The sequence below is a fragment of the Bos javanicus genome, chromosome 6 (genome assembly GCF_032452875.1).
Source record: "Bos javanicus breed banteng chromosome 6, ARS-OSU_banteng_1.0, whole genome shotgun sequence".
In the NCBI taxonomy this organism is placed as follows: Eukaryota; Metazoa; Chordata; class Mammalia; order Artiodactyla; family Bovidae; genus Bos; species Bos javanicus.
Window position 1 is genome coordinate 42,269,938 of NC_083873.1, and position 20,849 is coordinate 42,290,786.

Below are 20,849 nucleotides of genomic sequence, written 5' to 3' on the forward strand. Positions count from 1 at the left end.
AGCATCTAACTCTATAAGCAAAGATAGGGGTCCATCGCTGACCATACAAATGCGGGTTTCTTAATAATATGGTCCTGTAAGTTCACATTCAGTATCCACCTTTGAGGCACTGATGTCCCCAGTGAAGAGGCTGAAAAAAATCTATAACCACAGGCTGCCTGAGATTTCATCACACACAGAGAAGGGTATACCAGAGAAGCTAGAAATACAGGACCATTAACCTACAATGATTAAGTTAATACACCACTTGTGTTTCTGAATTGATGCCTCCAGAATTTCAAAATTACACTGGCTTGAAGCTTCTAATGGATAGCTCTAGACTGGAAACCTGCAGGTAGGTTGGGAAGAAGATTCATTTAATATGAACTTAAAAAAGAAAATCTTATTGCAATCTCATTTTTGTCTAAAATCAAGCAACAGAGAGATTTCTTATTACCAACAAACTTATAAAATTACATATTTCTTTCAGGAGTGCTTTATTTATACAAATAAATCTATTGGTTTATTTTTATATTTCAGAGGGAAAATGTGAGTTGACCCAGATGATGGTATTAATGTAAATTTAGGGAAAATACGTCAAAATTGTCAAAACTGATAGAATGACTTAAGTCTGGAAAATATCATATGTAGTTATAATCAAGTCATCTCTTAGCTAAGAGCTTTGAAGTGAATATTAAAGTAATTAAATTATTCTGGGAATATGAAAGGAAAAATAGAATTAACATTTGTTTTAAACTTCTGATTGCTGTGTATGCATCACTTTCCTTGATGATTTAGCTTAATTCCTGCATCAAATGCATTCAGTTAATTTTTTTAATTCCCCAATTTTATGGTCTCAACCAACTTCAATTTGAGAATTTGAATTAAATGCCTGAAACACATAGATCTAAATGTTTTAACATTGTTATTTCTCAATGACGAATACAACCTAAACCTCAGCATTTACACATAAATTGCCTTCTTTATAAGATTATACCTATTTATATAAATAGATTAAACATAGATGTAAATTAAGTTACATGTACAAAATAGCCTGAGATTTAGAAATCAGTTGCCACCTAATAACCTGAAATGTTAACATTTACACACGTACATAAATCACAATACTCACACACAAATCTGTTACCTAAAAATAGATTAGAATACACTAGCATAAAACATTATTTTAAATATATATACACACACACACACACACACACAAACCAGAGATCAAATTGCCAACATCCACTGGATCATCGAAAAAGCAAGAGAGTTCCAGAAAAATATCTATTTCTGCTTTATTGACTATACCAAAGCCTTTGACTGTGTGGATCACAATAAACTGTGGAAAATTCTGAACGAGATGGGAATACCAGACCACCTGATCTGTCTCTTGAGAAACCTGTATGCAGGTCAGGAAGCAACAGTTAGAACTCGACATGGAACAACAGACTGGTTCCAAATAGGAAAAGGAGTACATCAAGGCTGTATATTGTCACCCTGCTTATTTAACTTATATGCAGAGTACATCATAAGAAACGCTGGGCTGGAAGAAACACAAGCTGGAATCAAGATTGCCGGGAGAAATATCAATAACCTCAGATATGCAGATGACACCACCCTTATGGCAGAAAGTGAAGAGGAACTCAAAAGCCTCTTGATGAAAGTCAAAGTGGAGAGTGAAAAAGTGGGCTTAAAGCTCAACATTCAGAAAACGAAGATCATGGCATCTGGTCTCATCACTTCATGGGAAATAGACGGGGAAACAGTGGAAACAATGTCAGACTTTATTTTGGGGGGCTCCAAAATCACTGCAGATGGTGATTGCAGCCATGAAATTAAAAGACGCTTACTCCTTGGAAGGAAAGTTATGACCAACCTAGATAGCATATTCAAAAGCAGAGACATTACTTTGCTAACAAAGGTTCGACTAGTCAAGGCTATGGTTTTTCCTGTGGTCATGTATGGATGTGAGAGTTGGACTGTGGAGAAAGCTGAGTGCTGAAGAATTAATGTTTTTGAACTGTGGTGTTGGAGAAGACTCTTGAGAGTCCCTTGGACTGCAAGGAGATCCAACCAGTCCATTCTAAAGATCAGTCCTGGGTGTTCTTTGGAAGGAATGATGCTAATAAAACTCCAGTACTTTGGCCACCTCATGCGAAGAGTTGACTCACTGGAAAAGACTCTGATGCTGGGAGGGATTGAGGGCAGGAGGAGAAGGGGACAACAGAGGATGAGATGGCTAGATGGCATCACCGACTCGATGGTCATGAGTTTGAGTGAACTCCGGGAGTTGGTGATGGACAGGGAAGCCTGATGTGCTGCGATTCATGGGGTCGCAAAGAGTCAGACAGGACTGAGCAACGAAGTGAAACATATATATATGTAATGTGCCTATTACATACCTTACATATTATGTAACAGATTTTTAGAAAAAACTTTTATGAAATAAATCATATGTTTCCTTAAGTTGAATATAACCAATTATACCTTACTATGGGGCTTTCCTTGTGGCTCAGCTGGTAAAGAATCTGCCTGCAATGGCGGGAGAGCTGGATTCGATCCCTGGGTTGGGAAGATCCCCTGGAGAAGGGAAAGGCTAACCACTCCAGTTCTGGCCTGGAGAATTCCACGGACTGTATAATCCATAGGGTGGCAAAGAGTCAGACACAACTGAGCAACTTTCATTTTCACAATATGAAATTAACTCATAATAACAGGGATGAGAAAGATGTCTAGCAAAATTATAGCTAATAGACACTGTGAAGAGCAGGAGTGTTTGCCTTCACAGAAGCAGTCAATGTGCAAAACACAGTGGCCATGGCAGCAGGGAACACAGACCTGGTCCTCGATGTGGCATAACCTACTGGCATGCTCAGCAGGTCAGAAATCCTTAGAGCCTCAGCTGCTAAAAATTTTAAATGAGAAAAATGAATGACCTGATCTCTTAAGAAAGCTGAAACGTATCTTAAGACTTTATGATTCTATGAAAAATAGAGAAATCTCAACTAGCAAGAAGTCAAAGATTTATCTTTTATAATATGGGGAGGATGCAATGTTTTATTTACTATTTGTAAACATCAAATTTCAATTCAAATACTAAGAATATAAGGCATTAAGTCATTGCTCATCACCTGTGATTTGTGCATCAAAACACTCTTGAATATTTTTAGTGGAATCTTCATTTCATTCTAAATTTTCTCTCCAGTCTCCACCTCTCCAAGTTTCAGGCTTCTCTTTCTTCTGTTACCTACAAAAAGCTATGTTTCAAATTAAAAAGTGCTTACTTAAGAGTGAACACTTGCAGGTAGGGCAACTCCTCACTTCCTGCGGAGGAAGAAAAAGCAGAAAAAAGTTGTTTTTCTATTAGATCTATGGGTCAAAGATGCAGATTAAACACTGGAATGATATATTGCAAAATAACAGAGCAAAATTTAAATAGCAATTCAAATAAATAAGAATGATTTATTCCATTTCTTATTAGTTTGTCTTGGTCATTTCTAAACATCATCCTGCACAAATTCATGAACTTACCTGGAGACCCTGGGCCAGGAAGTAGTTAAATGAACAGGTGCCAAATTTATCCACTCAACTGCCTTCTTTTCCCCACCAAAACGAATGTTTTTAAAACCAAGAGCTAACAAAAGGCCTATGTAGAACTACCAGTTTTATTAAGACAAAATAATTTATTTCTAAGGTAGTAACTCAATGAAAAGTGAACATTTTCACCATAATGAGTGATTGCCTGTCGTACCCTGTGAGAATTACTTGATGCATGAAAATACTAAGTAAGTCTCTCAGGTTTTGAGGTTTATCAAGCTTCTTGATTTTAGCATTTCTTGAACATATACTGTGTTGGACAAAAGGTTGGTTCAGTTTTTTCCTAGGATGGCTCCAATAGTGCTTGTCTTTAACCTCATTCAAAACAATTTTGTAGGTTGTATTGTGACAGCTGTCTTATCAGCATGCATTTTACAAAAAGTTATCAAAATTTGTGGATTTTTGTGTAGCCATTTTAATATTGAAGATGGAAGAAAACAAGCAACATTTTCTGCATATTATGCTTTATTATTTCAAGAACAGTAAAAATGCAATTAAAATGCAAAACAAGATTTGTGTAGTGTATGGAGAAGGTGCTGTGACTGACTGTGTCAAAAGTGGTTAGTGAAGCTTCATGCTGGAGATTTCTCGATAGATGATGCTCCATGGTCAGGCAGACCAGTTGAAATTGATAGCGATCGAGACATCAGTAGAAAACAATTGATGTTATACCATGCTAGAGATAACCAACACACTCAAAATATCCAAATCAAGCACTGATAATCAGGCAAAAACTGCTACAGTTCTGATTCATCCACCATATTCACCAGACTTTGTGCCTTCAAATGTCCATTTATTTCAGTCTTTACAAAATTTTCTTAATGAAAAAAAATTTCCATTCCCTGGAAGACTGTAAAAGGCACCTGCAACAGTTCTTTGCTCAAGAAGATAAAAAATTGGGAGAAGACAGAACTGTGAAGTTGCCTGAAAAATGGCAGAAGTTAGTAGAACAAAACAGTGAATATGTTGTTTAATAAAAATTTAAAATGTGTCTTCTATTTTTACTTGAAAACCAAAGGAACTTCTTAGCCCACCCAATACTTTTGAATCTAATCTGATTCAAACCTTGAGACTGATGCCAAAAAACAGATCTAAGCTCTGCCGACCGTTTCGGGCATTGTCTTGCGTATCAGGGGAAGCACGTGCGCAAGGCAGCCGGAGAAGACCCATCTGACGTTTGCAGGATGGACTGCAGTGAGACTGGAGATGAGAGACAGATAAGGACTGGGGTGCATCAACAACCAATGAGAACTTCTGGATCAGACCTGTTTTTGCCCTTTGGATGGAATTTAAAAATTAGCACTTTAACATGAACCTGAGGCACTTTACCTGTTTAAGGACAAAGTAATTGCCAACACAAAAGAATCCAAAATAAATGAATGTGAACCTTATATGATAACTCTTCTTCATTCAGGTTCATATATGGGAAGGGGATTAAGGAGGCATAAACTTCCAGTTAAAAAACAAGTAAGTTATGGGGCTGCAATGTACAGTATAGGGAATAGAATCAATAATATTTTAAGTGCTTTTATGATGACAAATGGTAGCTAGACTTACTGTGGTGATCACTGTCTTCGTAATGTATAAAAATATAAAATCCCTATGTGGTATACCTGAAACTAATATTGTAAGTCAAATTATACTTCAATTAGTAAGAAATAACAGGGATCTCATTGGTGGTCCAGTGGCTAAGACTTTTTGCTCCTAGTGCAGGGGGCTTGGGTTTGATCCTTAGCCAAGGAACTAGATCCCCACATGCCGCAACTGAAGAGTTTGTATGTCACAACTGAAGATCTTGCATGCTGGAAATGAGACCCAGCGAAGCCAAATAGCAACTAAAGATCCCACATGCCACAGCTGAGACCCAGCACAGCCAAATAAATATTTTTTTAAAAAAAGAAAAAAAAATAACTTGTGTTTGAAAAAAAAGAATAAGTAAACCAATATATAAACCACTGAAAGCCACATAAATATAAAAAAATGGTATTAATATGACCAAAGTGATAGGGTGAAAATAAGGTAATTTAGGCAAAGTTTTTAGGCATTTGCATTTTCAAAAAAAATTGTGAGATTAAAAAAAAAACTTATAGTATTTAAAACAGTATTTACAAAATACGTCACTCCAGAAGCCATTTGATTTACATGCCATCATCAGTGAAGCTAATCATGTAAAAAATCTGATAATTGATTTATGTATAATTCTGGCTAAATTATCCCAATGCACAAACTTCATTAAATTAGAACTAAATGCTTCTGGGACTGTAAAATGTAAAAATGTAAGACTGACACAATGACAAACACCTATTTATTGTATTAAATACAAGCCTGAAACGTTAAGTAGATAGTACAGATTTCAAGAAAATTACATTTCAGATTCCCAAAATGTCTTGCTGGTGCTTTGACATGTGAAACACTGTTTTAGAGGCTTTTTCCAAAATTTATAAAAATGCAACACTTGGGGGATATAAAATACACAAAATCCAAAACTTAAAAGTTTATTCAAAATTCTTTTGAATCCCTAAGGTGGCTGTAAACAGTCTGCTTTTACATGTTCATAGCTTAAAGGAATGTGACTATCACAGTTTATATGGATTTCTTGCCCAGGAAGCCCACCAAGTCTACACAGTAGTTTCGTGTTTCCATAACCCCGTCCTCACATTGCCAGTGCTATCCGTACCCAGCAAGGGTCCCTCCTGCCCACTGCTTTTGATTGGTCCGTTCTGAATGGCCAAGTTCAGGCCATAAGACTTCTGCTGACTTTCGAGTTCAACTACAGTTGGCTTCCTTACTGCATCTTTTTTACTACTAGTTGAAACAGGCTTTTCAAAATTCCTGCTGCTTTTGGGAAGCGTACTACAGGCATCACTGCTATCTTGTTGGGGGGGGTTGTACTGTCTCTCTCTGTAGGCTAAGTACGCCCTCCGACTCCGAGAGTGTCCTTCATTACTGCCCAGCCGACTTTTCGGCAGGCCATTCTGCACACTGCCTTCCACGCTCGTGGGGACGTCGTAGGCATATTCTCTGAGGACCGTGAGTCTGCTGGCCCGGTGCCCTTTACTTCTGTTTTTATGATGGCGGCTTGGGTGCATATTTGTTCGAAATGGAACTTCTAAAGGCGCCACATGCATTTTAATATCATTGTCCATTGAATGTTCTGTCAGACTATTGTCGAGCTGAGGCGTGGCATTCAAAGGTAGGGAATTGGTGTGGCACTGGGCCGCGGCAGCCTGCAAGTTGGTTAATTTGCAGCCCTGGGAGGAGTTTTTGAAGCTCGAAGCACTCTTGTTTGTGCATGAAGATTCTGCACTGCTGTTGGTGCACTTGGGAGCCTCCCCGCTCGGCCCGCTGGAGCTGGGGGGCTGCACGTTGACCTGGACTGAATAGGTGCTCCGTCCTGGGCAGCAAGTCATGATCCATGCGAGCCGGACATCCTCCCTGTTGACACAATGGTGAACCACGATGAACGCACTGAGGCTCAAACACGTGGCTCCAAAAAAGAAGCTAAAAACCAAGTCCAAAGGGTAATACAAAGAAACAGCCAAGGCCCCAAACATCCACAGGCCGACATACAAGAGCAAGGTAAGGCTGGCCCCCAGAAGCTGAGCATGGAAGGTGTGTTCGTTTCCCAGGGCCGATGTGGAAATCAGGGACAGGGACATGGAGTCCTGATGATTGACTTCTCCGTTTTCATTGGCTGCCAGCCGCTGCTGCTCCTCGGTGGGCTCCTTCAGCTCGTATTTGCGCTCAGGGTGTCTTTTCAACTGAATAAATATGCTGAGAAAGTACATACAGTTTACGAAAGTGATGAAGCTGGCGGGCCCGTAGAAGGCTCCCAAGGAGGGTTCCCACGCCATCCAGCAACTAGGAAAGAAAACGGAGAACCAGCTCAAATGCTCCATATGTCAAGAAAGTGTTTAAAAAGTTGCAGTAAGCTTTAGTTCCTGGGAAACAGTTCAAGGAACCAACTCAGGTACAAAGAGAACACTGAATACTCACTAGGGTGCATTTGGCCGACTGCCGTAATTCTTGATGTTTGCGGCTGCAGTGATGCCACAAACTATGACGGGTATACCACCACCGATCAGGTAGAACCTAGTAGGGGCAACGATGGAAACAACAGCTCATCAATCTAATCACTTTAGGTGTTCACATTGTAGGATCTCATTTCTGCAGAAGTTATTCCTTAAAGATTAGTCACTATTTCAATAATTCAGGAGAGGTTAACATTTGCAGGCTCCTTTGTTAACAGTAACATTTTTTTTTAAGTTTTTATTTATTCTTGATTTCTTTAGTTTAAAAAAGCGGAAGATCTACCAAGTTTGAGTTGAAGGAAAGCTGATCAGCTTCTGCCACCCTGTGGGCAGGCGAAGTAACACCCAGTTCCTGCAGGTAGGGCTTTGGCTTATACTTGTTTCTTTTAGATTCAGCCAGTGGAGCAGAAAGTTAGTCCACTGCAAAATGGACTTGAAGATCCCACTGTGCCACTGTTCACATTAAAAATGTAACAACATCGTTTATTCATTAATGCCAGGCTAGACCTGCATATTAATGCTTAGCAGGACCTGCTAGATCTAATGTCCTGCTGCTATGTATGCTTATCCTCAGTCAGCTGAAATGGAGGTAAGGAAGGTACCTGGATCCCAGCTGCCCACAGCGCTTGGGCCCTTCCTCACCAACTGCCCACAGACCTGCTTGGAGGAACTGAGGGAGACGGAGTGCTAGCTGGTCCTCTGAAGAACAACTTTTGGGGCAGAGGGGAGCAGCTTCTCTGAGTGCTCTGAAAAGATCCTAGGGAACTTCCTGGCCTGGTGAGCTACCCCTGGGTACGCCAGTCTTAACTCTGCATTTGCCAAGTCCAGAGACACAGTCAACATGCTGAATTGGCTTGATAAAGGCAATGTTCACAACGCATTTTCCCATATATTTTTTTCTTAGTCATGCTTATGGGTACTAAAAATCTTCAATATGATATTACTGCTGAAAAAGACAGCTAATTACTCCCATAAAACTATAACTATGTCTTTTATTCCACAGGTTAGAGGAAGGCCAGCATTTGTGACCCTGCCCTTCTTCCTGTTGAACCAATTCATAGCTGCTTCTGACCTGACAAAGAAGCACCAGTTCACCCAAATTTGTCTCGAGTTCCACAGTACTCTCTGCCACTCCTTCCCCACCTCTACTCCAGGACTGCCTGCTACCAACTAATTCTTACTTTAAAGCTTTAAATCTACTTCTCCACTGCTTCTTCCTTCCAGCCTATGTGTATGTTCACGTTTTCTCCATCCTAAAACTTTCCTTCAACTACCACCTTCTTTCTTGCTCCCTTTGGTGACAAACACCTGGAAACAACAGCACCAACATGTGCCTCACATTTATTGCGAGGTGACACTGCTTCCAAGCTACCATGCTACTGAAACTGCCCTCTCTGGGGCCAGCAGACTCAGGACAAGTCCCTGCCCATCATCCATGTAGCCCAGATGCTGAGTTTCCTTAAGCTCCAGAACTCAGGGAAAGGACGGCAGCCTACAGGGTGAACCTGACCGTCTAAAGCAAAGGGTGTACCTACCAGCCACAGAGGACTACATAGGCTTTGGCGCTCAGGCTGCCTTTTACTAAACCCTTTGTGTTTTTAATCACCGAACAGAAAGGAAACCCAACAGAAACAAACAGCTGCATGAGGATGGATCCCTGTCTATTGGCCAAACACCATCACCCTCAGGTCCTTTAACACCAGTGACAGGGGTGTCAAATCGCATCCTAGAATCTGGCTGTGGCCAAGCACTCCTTCTGTCCCTTGCCGCTCACTGAACCACTCTCCCCTCAATCTTCAATGTTCTCTTTCAGTTCTTCCCTTTATCTGCTATGGCCCATCTACTCAACACTGATATGGCCCAGGGATCATTGTTAGCTGACTTTTCCCTGGGAGAGCTCATTCCTTATCAGTGCTTCAGTGAACACATGTTAACACATCTCCTGTCCTGTCAAGGGGACACAGAGTGTGTCCTCTCTGCTGAGCACTAGACTCCCCAAATGTAGAATTTCCATGAGAAAGTATGGGTGAGCCCACTTCCCCTGTGCTTACCCTCCCTGGGTCCCCCCACCCACTTTTCCTCTGTGACTTTCTCAGTTGATGGATGCACCATCTGCAGAAGGACCCTAGCCAACTGGAGCAGACAACCTGCAGCCACCTTCAAATCCCCATACAGAGCTCCCAAATGCAGCTAGTCATCACTCCTAGAGAAACTGCCTCAAGTTCCTGAACACGTGTCCTCTCTAACCTCCATGCCACTGTGCCGGTGGCAGTCCTCATCTGTTGTTCAGTCACACAGTCATGTCTGACTCTTGGTGACCCCATGGACTGCAGCACGCCAGGCTTCCCTGTCCTTCACCATTTCCCAGAGCTCGCTCAAACTCATGTCCACCCAGTCGTTGATGCCATCCAACCATCTCGTCCTCTGTCACCCCCTTCACCACTTGCCTTCAATCTTTTCAAGCCTCAGGGTTGTTTCTAATGAGTCCGTTCTTCACATCACATGGCCAAAGTATTGGGAGCTTCAGCTTCAGCATCAGTCCTTCCAAAGAATATTCAGAAGTGATTTCCTTTAGGATGGACTGGTTGGATCGCCTTGCAGTCGAAGGGATTCTCCAAAGTCTTCTCCAACACCACAGTTCAAAAGCATTAACTCTTCAGCACTCAGCCTTCTTTATGGTCTAACTCTCACATCTGTACATGACTACTGGAAAAACCACAGCACTGACTACACAGACCTTTGTCGGCAAAATCTCTGCTTTTTAATATGCTGTCTAGGTTTGTCATAGCTTTTCCTCCAAGAAGCAAGCATCTTTAATTTCATGGCTGAAGTCACCATCTGCAGTGATTCTGGAGCCCAAGGAAATAAAATCTGTCACTGTTTCCATTGTTTCACCATCTATTTGCCATGAAGTGATGGGACTGGATGCCCTGATCCTAGTTTTTTGAATGTTGAGTTTTAAGTCAGTTTTTTTCACTCTCCTCTTTCACCTTCATCAAGAGGCTCTTTAGTTCTTCTTCACTTTCTGCCATAAAGGTGGTGCCATCTGTATACCTGAGGTTATTGATATTTCTCCTGGCAATCTTGATTCCAGCTTGTGCTTCATCCAGCCCAGCGTTTCTCATGATGTACTCTACATATAAATTAATAAGCAGGGTGACAATACACAGCCTTGAAATACTCCTTTCCCAGTTTTGAAATGGGCAAAAGACCCTATGCAGTACTCATGAGGATCTCCTAATGACCTCAGCAGAATTATTTGTAGATGTCTCCTACTTTCGGGCATTCTAATGTATAGCCCACAATTTAATCTGGCCCTCTAAAACCTGAAACTCAGCTTTTACTCTGAATCACGCTACTCTACACCATAAACCCTAGGTTCCAGCCACAGTCAAACCGCACTTCTCAAATCTGTTCAGCTTGCAATATGATCCTGTATCTGAAGTGCCACCTCTGCCCTTTATGTGGTAGTCAAGCAATTCTTAATAGCCCCCCACTCTCCCTGACCCCTCAGAATTACAGTTCCTCTTTGGCGCTTTCAGAGAATGTACTTCCACTCCAGCTCTTACACAGCTACAGTAGTTCTTCTCACACCTGTCTCCTCACAGACTGTAAAGACCTCAAGGACAGGTCTTCTACCCATTGAGAATAATAATTCACTGACAACTGATTTAAATTATGATATTAGGAATAGCACGACACCAAAACTGTTTTTTCTTTCTTGGAGAATAACAACACTGATACATACTTGAGAAGACTGAAATCTACTAAACGACCTCAAGGAAATAAAAACTAATATTTTCAGAGTCTATTCCATGGCCAGTACCGTCCGTCTGAAGTGCTTTACACATTGAGTCACTTATGCCTCACAACAAGTCTATGAAAGAGAATCATTCCCACTTTCTAGATGAGATAGAAAGACAAGAGAGGATACAAAACTTCACAAAGAACTCCCAGCTGCAAGGCTGCTTACAAGTCTATTCTTCCACGTTCCAATGTTCACTCAGCAATTTTTTGTTATGACCATCCTTCATTAAATTTAATATGTGTGGACATTTAACAGAAGATAGTACACGAAGATATTAGATACCTGAGCATTGGTCTTGGTGGAGGTGGCAGCTCATCAGGATCCTGGCATCTTTTAGCTTTTTTAGTGACTTGTTTGTAGATGTTCCGAGCTGTCACTCCCACCCATAGTACTGTAGCAAGAGTGGAATAATGAAGAATTATTCCAACCTAGAAAGAAGAATACATGAACTAAAATGAAAAAAAAAAAAAAATTCCCCTTTACAATCAAAATATAATAATTGCCAATAAGCTTCCTCAAAAAGACTGCTAAGTTATTTTGAATATCTGACTCAGATTTGCCCGCTAATGAACAAAGAAAGCACTCTAAAAGGCGTATAATAGAGGACTGAATCTATAGTTGAATATAGGAGGCCCATAGACTACAACTTATACCTAAGATGACACTGAACATACCATGGAATTCACTCCTGGACAACAGTAAACCAAAGCCATGTTTCTCATAGATGCTATGCTATAAATTAGAGTCGAGTTCCTAAAGTCTATTTTAAAGAGGAATGCAGAGGTGAAGGGTAAGTGAGAGTGAAAGTGAATGCCACTCAGTCGTGTCCAACTCTTTGCAACCCCATGGACAGTCCACAGAATTCTCTAGGCCAGAATACTGGAGTGGGGTAGCCTTTCCCTTCTCCAGGGGATATTCCCAACCCAGGGATCGAACCCAGGTCTCCCACACTGCAGGTTGATTCTTTACCAGCTGAGCCACAAGGGAAGCCCAAGAATACTGGAATGGGTAGCCCATCCATCCCTTCTCCAGGGGATCTTCCCGACCCAGGAATCAAACTGGGGTTTCCTGCATTGCAGGTGGATTCTTTACCAACTGAGCTATCAGGGGGACGTCAAGGGTAACTGGAGGGCAAAAGTCACAGTCAACAGAGAATAAACTTTGGAGTCAGAGGCCTGAATAGTTCTAATTCACAGCTTTTATGTATCAAAATGGATGGCAAGCAAGCAGTATAACAGATCGGTGATTATTTGAAATGAGTGAGCTCTGGAATTAACAATTTTGCCTGGTTTTAAAACCAGAATCTACCCCTTGTGACACCTAAGCAAACTCGCAGAATATCTCAAGCACTGTTCTCATTTGTAAACTGAGGATAATATTAAAGTACCATAAGGCTTTAAATAGGACACCCTATATAAAGCATTTAGCACTTTGCCTGGTACATTATACGTGATTAAAAATACAGCAATATCTTTATTATTACTAGGAGTATGGTTTTAAGAAAATAACGTGAACATTCTTGAAATTAATGTTCCTCATGTGAATAGTAGAAAGACTATCCATCCATAAGCATCCCTAGGGGTTTTTGTAGGGACTGAAAGGGCACAATATCTGGGACATAATAAGTACTCGAAAGGTGATGGAGAACTGCAATATAGGTAAGTGATGACACTGAGTTCCTCCCAGAGGGATGATGGGGGGCACGTTCACCTTGTGAACTGTGTCTGAAGCAACAGCAGTTAGAAATAAAATTCTAGATAGACAAATATGGGGTAAGAGAGGTTTAAAATCTATTTTAAGAAAAATAAATGCATGGAGCAGCAAGGACATAATTCAATTTTCTTATCTAATTCTATCTTTTGATCCTTTCTTCTTACACAATGATTACATGTGAACTTCTATCAAAGAAAATTTCCAAGGAAAAAAAAAACTTTTTTTAATTCAAAAAGGATGACTCTCCAATCTCAAGAAAATCAAATTGACATCATCAATCCTAGGTAAGTAACAGAACAATCTAGACTGCTGCCTAAGGCTCATGTTAATGAGACATGAGCCTCATTAAACTTGGTGACATGGAAGTACACAGATTATTCTGCAGGGCAAACACTAGGGTGGTCACTTGTCCAGGGAAGTCACTGTCCTCTCAATGACTGAAAGGGCTAAGAGGGTGATCCAGCCTGGCTGAACCAGAGGGTCAGAGTATCTTCATCTTTTAAAAATTTGTTTAATTTTTATTTATTTGTATTTTGGTAGTGTTTTGCAACACAAGGGATCTTAGTTCCCCAATCAGTGATCGAACCTATGTTCCCTGCAATGGAAACATGGATTCTTAACCACTGGACCACCAGGAAAGTCCTCACAATCTCTTCTTCTTAAGCAGAAAACTTGCTCCATGGTTCCTATTAGTTTTACTCACTGCACTAGAAAAGCAAAGCTTACAGATGCAAGTGGAACAAAAAGCATAAAATAACCCTCTGAGCTATCTGGAGTCACATCAAATGTTGTAAATAAAAATAGTATAATTGGATTTGGTGCATAAAAACCAAAACATTCAAAACCAATCAATGATATTGACTCAAAATGGTATCCTCTGTTTCTACAGTTTTCTCCGATGTAGAGGTCAAAAGAATGAGACAAGGCTTCAAATAAACTTCAAAACAGAAGTTAAAAATATTTTCAACACAGGAGGTGCAAGATGGAGAATTTTCTTGTTTTAGATCTAATAGGTAAAACTCAACCTTTAGATTTTGAAGTGTTTCCTATGGCATTTCAAAATTTGCAGAGAAGTGTTCATACTTAAAAGATACTAAAGCCTTCCAGTTAAACAATTATTACCAATAGTGGAATTTTAGGGGTCTAATGGTACCTGGTAATAGTCACATAAGCAAATCACCAAACGTTCCATAAGACAGAATAAAGGAGGCACTGAGATCTAGTCTAGCAGCAATGGTATTCCTATCTTTTGGAAAAAGCTGCTTCCTATTTTGGGATTCCCAGGTGGCACAGCAGTAAAGAATTCACCTGCCAATGCAGGAGACGCAAGAGACGCATGTTTGATCCCTAGGTTGGGAAGATCTCCTGGAGAAGGGAATGGCAACCCGCTCCAGCATTCTTGACTGGAAAATCCCATGGACAGGGGAGCCTGGTGGGCTACAGTCCATGGGGTCACAAAGAGTCAGACACAACTGAGCACACATATGTGCTTCCTATTTTATTCTCCATCGGACACTTGGGCTATACTTGAAATACAACCTCTCTGTCACAATTTCTCCCAAATAAATCAGATACATGTGGGAAATTTGTAAATAGTTTGGAAATAATCTAATTTATAGGGCATGTAAATGATTCATTAAATGCAACAGATTAGAACTTAAGAAAGTCACCTTACCTCAAGATATCAATTTTCAAAGGTGCAAAATGGATACAAAAAATTATCTTGAAGAGTTGGACTTTATATGTTACCTAACCATAAACATTCACATACCAGAGATGAGACATTTTAACAGTTGGGTTTTTAACCACCAACAAAACCTATAATAATGCAGCGTACACAGCAAGTGTGCAAAAAAATCATCTTTAATACTCATAGTCTGATATGAATACATATAAAAATTAAGAGCATCCACTACTGAATGCTTGCTGCTGCTGCTGCTACTTCTAAGTCACTTCAGTCGTGTCCGACTCTGTGCAACCCCATAACCCCATAGACGGCCTCCTACCAGGCTCCCCCGTCCCTGGGATTCTCCAGGCAAGAACACTGGAGTGGGTTGCCATTTCCTTCTCCAATGCCTGAAAGTGAAAAGTGAAAGGGCAGTCGCTCAGTCGTGTCTGACTCTTAGCGACCTCATGGACTACAGCCCACCAGGCTCCTCCGTCCATGGGATTTTCCAGGCAAGAGTATTGGAGTGGGGTGCCATTGCCTTCTCCAGAATGCCTGCTATGTATGCCAAAATGTATTAGACAATTTTTTATGTGCTTCTATTTTATCCTCTTAGTGTCACAATTTGCTTAGTGCTACAGACAAGGAGATGGAGGCTGAAAGAAGTTAAGTCATCCTCTAGAGGCCACATGGAGAGTGGTGGGGCAGCAACTCAAACCCAAAGCCTGAGACTCTTCTATTACATCATCCTGGTCCTCAATAATAAGAAGGCAGTGTTAAGGGTGGGGATTGGCAAGGAATACTCAAAGAGACTGTCATTTGAATCAGGGCTCTGCCACCCAAAGGCCCTAGACTTGGGGCAAGTTATTTCAATTCTCTAAGACTCAATTTCCGTACTAATAAATATGAGTAAGAACTACCTCCTAGGGTTAATGTGAAAGTTAACATAACATACTTGCAGTGGCTGGCAAGTAGAAAGCTCTTAACATCCATGGATTGAATCTCCCTGTGTATCCTATGTGCCCGTGCAGCAGTCCTCTGGATAACAGACCAGAAGACACCTGAGAAGGTCGGCTGGCACAATAGTTAACAGATGAAATCGTGGAGTGGTAGAGCAACATGGTATCCTAAATATTTGTAGCCAAATCCTTTCACTGCATAGCTAGGAAACCAAGGACCAAAAACTAACGATCACACAGTTATCTGGCAGCACATCCTGACCCAGAACCCAGATCTCCTCCAAACCCTGTTGAGTCAACAGCCTCTTCTACTCTACCACTCAACTTCTCAGTTTCCCTTTGGCTCCTTTTGCAAAACAAAGTCCAAGGCTACAGCATGCACCCATGGCACCACCCAGAAAGGATGACATAAGAACCAGAGTGGGAAGTCCCTGGCTGGTGGGGCCTTTAATAACCTCGGCCAATTACTTCAGGGAAGAAACTGCATTAGAACCTGTTCACACCATTCACAAAATACATGAGCTCTAAAAGGGAGATATGCCAAAGACACCACCGATCATGTGCACCTAAGAAATGCATGTAGAAGATGCACGCTTCAGGGTTCAGTTTTAGAGATGGAAGACGAGCCCACCCCATTATTTTGCAGAAGAAACATGAAGCCCCTACTAGGTTAAGGGGCTGTCCAGGTGTCTAAGTAGGTAAAGAATCTGCCTGAAATGCAGGAGACCCAGGTTTGATCTCTGGGTTGGGAAGATCCCCTGGAGAAGGAAATGGCAACCCATTCCAGCATTTCTTGCCTGGGGAGTCCCATGGACAGAGGAGACTGACAGGTACAGTCCATGGGGTCACAAGAGCCAGACACAACTGAATGAACAAACCACCACCACTAGGTTTGTTCATGACAAACATGAGCTTGAGCGAGCTCTGGGAGTTGATGATGGACAAGGAAGCCGGGAATGCTGCAGTCCATGGGTCGCAAAGAGTCGGAGATGACTGAGCAACTGAACGGAACTGAGGTTAAGAGACAAGCCACACAGGCTGTTCTGGCAGACACAGCTGGCTACTAACTGAATAAGTATTAGAAACATAAAGTGAAGCAAGTCATGTCTGAGTCAGAAATAATAAGAATGATGCTATGTCTTTCACAGAGGAAGAACACTAAAAAAACCAGAAGAAAACAACATATGAAAACATCTAGAAGCCTGCCCACCTCACACTTTTTCAGGTAATTCTTTACCTAATAGACCTTCATTCTTGAGGCCCTGAAAACTCAGTGTACTTTCCTATCCTTTTCATTCTAGAAATGGTATAAAATACCATTCAGGATGATGAAAGGCAGTCATTTCTACTATGGCCTCTTTCTGTTCATTTCCTTAGTGAAATAAATTTATGTGTCTACTTCCAGAAATCAATGAGTATTTTTAGACAGAATTGAGACTATTACCACCATTGTGTGTTGAGTACTCTAATAGTCTATGTTCAAAACAACTCCAGGGTTGAATGAGTTCTACTATTTGCACACAGAGGCCATTTTTGTTCATTTACCCAGTATCTGCTGAGCACCTACTATGTGTCAGGTCTTATACTGATTTTTGGATGAACACTGGTGAATTGAATCAGTACAATCCCCATCCCTGTAGAGCTTCGAGTCCAGGGACAACAAATAGGTAAATACTAGTCAATTATAAAGTTTTGCAGGCACTATGGAATGTTAATCAGCTAGGATAATGAGGGGAAGAGGTGGAGGGACTGCATCTCTAAAACAGTAAACTGAGACCTACAAAGTAAGTGGGAGTCACCCAGGTGAAGAAGGGAGAAAACACTGAGAAAAGAGAAGCACTATCTTCTGTACACTTATTAAGTTGATTTGGGATCCATTACCTAACTTCTTGTAGGCTTCAAACAAGTTTGATTTCAGATGTATAGTAATGGTCCTAATACAGGGGAATATTCTGCACAGCTAAGAGATAATTATACCAATAACCGTCATAATAATAGCTTACATTACTGAGCACTTACTGTATACCTGGCACTCTGGAGTCATTTAATTCTCTCAACAATTCCTATATACACACACATACATATTTGAAACTGTTTTACATGAAGAAAATATTGGATTCATCATCAGCCTTAGGTTAATGACATTCTAATGACTGAGCCGAGCACACAAGCATGGCCTGCCTTTATTTAGTTTCTTAAATAGTTTTTTATGTGTCCACCAACCTATCAATAAGACAAAAGGCAGGATCTTGACAAAAGCCTGTATCAGCACCTAAGAACCCCTGCACCCAAGGTAATCATCACCATTTATCCTGTGCTTATCATCCCTTTGCTTTCTTTCTTAAGATTTTACTGCACCTATGTGTTTTCATTAAAAGTATGCTGTTTCATTTTAGTTATGTTTGTCTTTATAAAGAAAAATATCAGGATGAATGTAATTTATGGGACTTAATTTTTTCACTTATATTCCTGAGACTGACTCACACTGCTACGCCTTGTTGTAATTCATTAACTTTGACTCTTGCATAATATCACCATTTATTCATTCACTCTCTCAGTGATGGGCACTTGGGTTGCTTCCAGGTTTCCGCTACGGTGTAGACTGCTGCTATGAATATTCACAGGCACTCACTCTAAGCCCTGTAGTGGGACTGTGTAAAAGTTTACCTGTATAAGGTAGAGCTCCTGGAGTCATCCACTTACATTCCTACCCAGTATGTATAAAATATGTGGATCCACGTGTTCTTCAATACTTGGCACTGCCGGGCTTAATTTTTGCTGACAGAAAAGGCATAATATGGTAGCGATCTGAATTTGCATCTCCGTCACCACCAATGCCGTGTACGCTGGTCCTGTGTCTCTTCTCTTATGAAATGCCTGTCACTCTCACCACTTCTCCAACTGGGATGTTTGTGGCATTCTCACTGATTAGTTTTTAATATATACATTTTTTAATTCTAATGCTCTGTCAGTAATTATGTATTGAGAATTCATGCTGTGATATGCTTAGTCGCGCAGCCGTGTCTGACTCTTGGAATTCTCCAGCCCAGAATACTGGAGTGAGTAGCCTTTCCCTTCTCCAGGGGATCTTCCCAACCCAGGGATTGAACCCAGGTCTCCCGCACTGCAGGCAGAGTCTTTACCATCTGAGCCACCAGGGAAGCCCATATGTACTGAAAATAGTGTCTTCTAATGTGGAACTTGTCTTTTCACTTTCCTTACGAATCTTTATTTTTTAAAGAAAAAGATATTTTTAGTCAAAAGTACATTCTTTCTTTTCTAGTCATATTTAAGAAATCCCTCCTTATCCCAAGGATTATGATATTTTCTAATATAAATTTTAACACTTTCGTTTAGACTTGTAATATTTAATCTACCCAAAGCTGACTTTTTTAACATGGCATGAGGTACAGATCCACTTTAATCTTTTTTTCCACATAGATTTTCCTCAGCTCCCTTAACTGGACAATGGTCTGTCTTGACCCAGCTGATGAGACACGTAACATCTGTCTCATACCAAATCTCTGCGTGGGTCTGCTTCCAAGGCTGCTATTCTACTGTGCTGGTCCATGTATCTCTCCCTACTCTGATGCACAGTTTTAATTCCAACAGCCTCAACAGTTTGGGTGATTAGAAGACTTCCTGCTGCTGCTGCTAAGTTGCTTCAGTCGTGTCCGACTGTGCGACCCCATAGACGGCAGCCCACCAGGCTCCCCCATCCCTGGGATTCTCCAGGCAAGAACACTGGAGTGGGTTGCCATTTCCTTCTCCAATGCATGTAAGTGAAAAGTGAAAGGGCAGTCGCTCAGTCGAGTCTGACTCTTCGCGACCCCATGGACTGCAGCCTACTAGGCTCCTCCGTCCATGGGGTTTTCCAGGCAAGAGTACTGGAGTGGGGTGCCATCACCTTCTCCAAGAAGAATTCCTACTCTACTATTTTTCAGAAGTATCCTAACTATCACTGATCCTTCTTTACTTTCATATAAATTTAAGGACCATTTTATTGAGTTTCATGAAAAATTCTCTTATATACAGATTAATTTAGGAGGAACTGCTACCTCTCTGACTTTAACTTTTCCTATCCTTGGACCTAGTGTATTTCTCCATTTATTTAGGTCTTCTTTAATATACACTAAAATTTTACCTGCAAATCTTGAATATTTTTATTATTTCTAAGTACTGGATATTTTTTGATACTACATAAATGTTACCTTCTCATTAATTATGTTTTCTCTTGGTTACATTTCTGCATACTAGCAGCACACTTTGTATATTAAACTACATAAAAAAACTACATACATAGGAAACAAGTTTTCCTATTTTTCTAATAATTTATCTGTAAATTACTTTAGCTTTTCTAATGCAAATAGTCTCATCATTTGACAACAACTGAATTATTATTCCTAACTTACAGGTGAGAAAATTGAGACACAGAAATGTTAAATATTGATATCAGGATCAAAGATAATTGTAGTCCTATGTTCACTGCAGTGTTACAACATTCAAGAGCTGGAAACAATCTAAATGTCTATTGATAGATGAATGGATAAAGAAAATGTGGTGTATGCATACAATGACATATGTATTCAGTCTTAAAAAGCAAGAAATCCTGTGACATACTACAACATGAATGAACCTTGAGGATATTATGTTAAATGAAATAAGTTAATCATGGAAGGAAAAGTACTGCATGATTCCACTGATATAAGGTATTTATGAAGTCAAGCTCACAGAGACAGAAAGTAGAATGGTGGGGCCAGGAGGTGAGGGGAAGGGATACAGGAGGTGGCCGTTTCGGAGGTCTAGTTTCAGCCACGCAAGATGAAAAAGTTCTAAAGATCTGCTGTATGTCCTTAGAGTTAAATCACCATACAACACACTTAGAAATTGGTTAAGAGGGTAGATCTCATTATCTGCAATTAAAAAAAGTTGAACAAATTGCCCATAAAAACACTGGAAAAAGCAGAACTGACATCCAAATCCACGTAATCTGAACTGTGAATTTCTATGTGACACTGTTTGCTATGATGCACATAGAAAATAATATGCAAATAAATACAATTTTATGTATTTCCTACTCATATGTTAAAAAG

The 20,849-nt window shown here is 40.5% G+C and overlaps 1 protein-coding gene across 4 annotated transcripts in view; it reads right to left on the reverse strand.

The window, feature by feature from the left end:
* Positions 1 to 6,058: 6,058 nt before the first annotated feature.
* ADGRA3 (adhesion G protein-coupled receptor A3) overlaps positions 6,059 to 20,849 on the reverse strand; it is a 132,656-nt gene continuing 117,865 nt past the window's right edge. For all 4 annotated transcript variants that reach the window (XM_061419785.1, XM_061419784.1, XM_061419787.1 and 1 more), the window contains 3 exons: positions 11,701 to 11,846; positions 7,576 to 7,671; positions 6,059 to 7,440 (listed from right to left, as the gene is read on the reverse strand). In XM_061419785.1, coding sequence (XP_061275769.1) covers positions 6,198 to 7,440; positions 7,576 to 7,671; positions 11,701 to 11,846 — 1,485 coding nt within the window. In that variant the 3' untranslated portion in view covers positions 6,059 to 6,197. The remainder of the gene's footprint in view (positions 7,441 to 7,575; positions 7,672 to 11,700; positions 11,847 to 20,849) is intronic.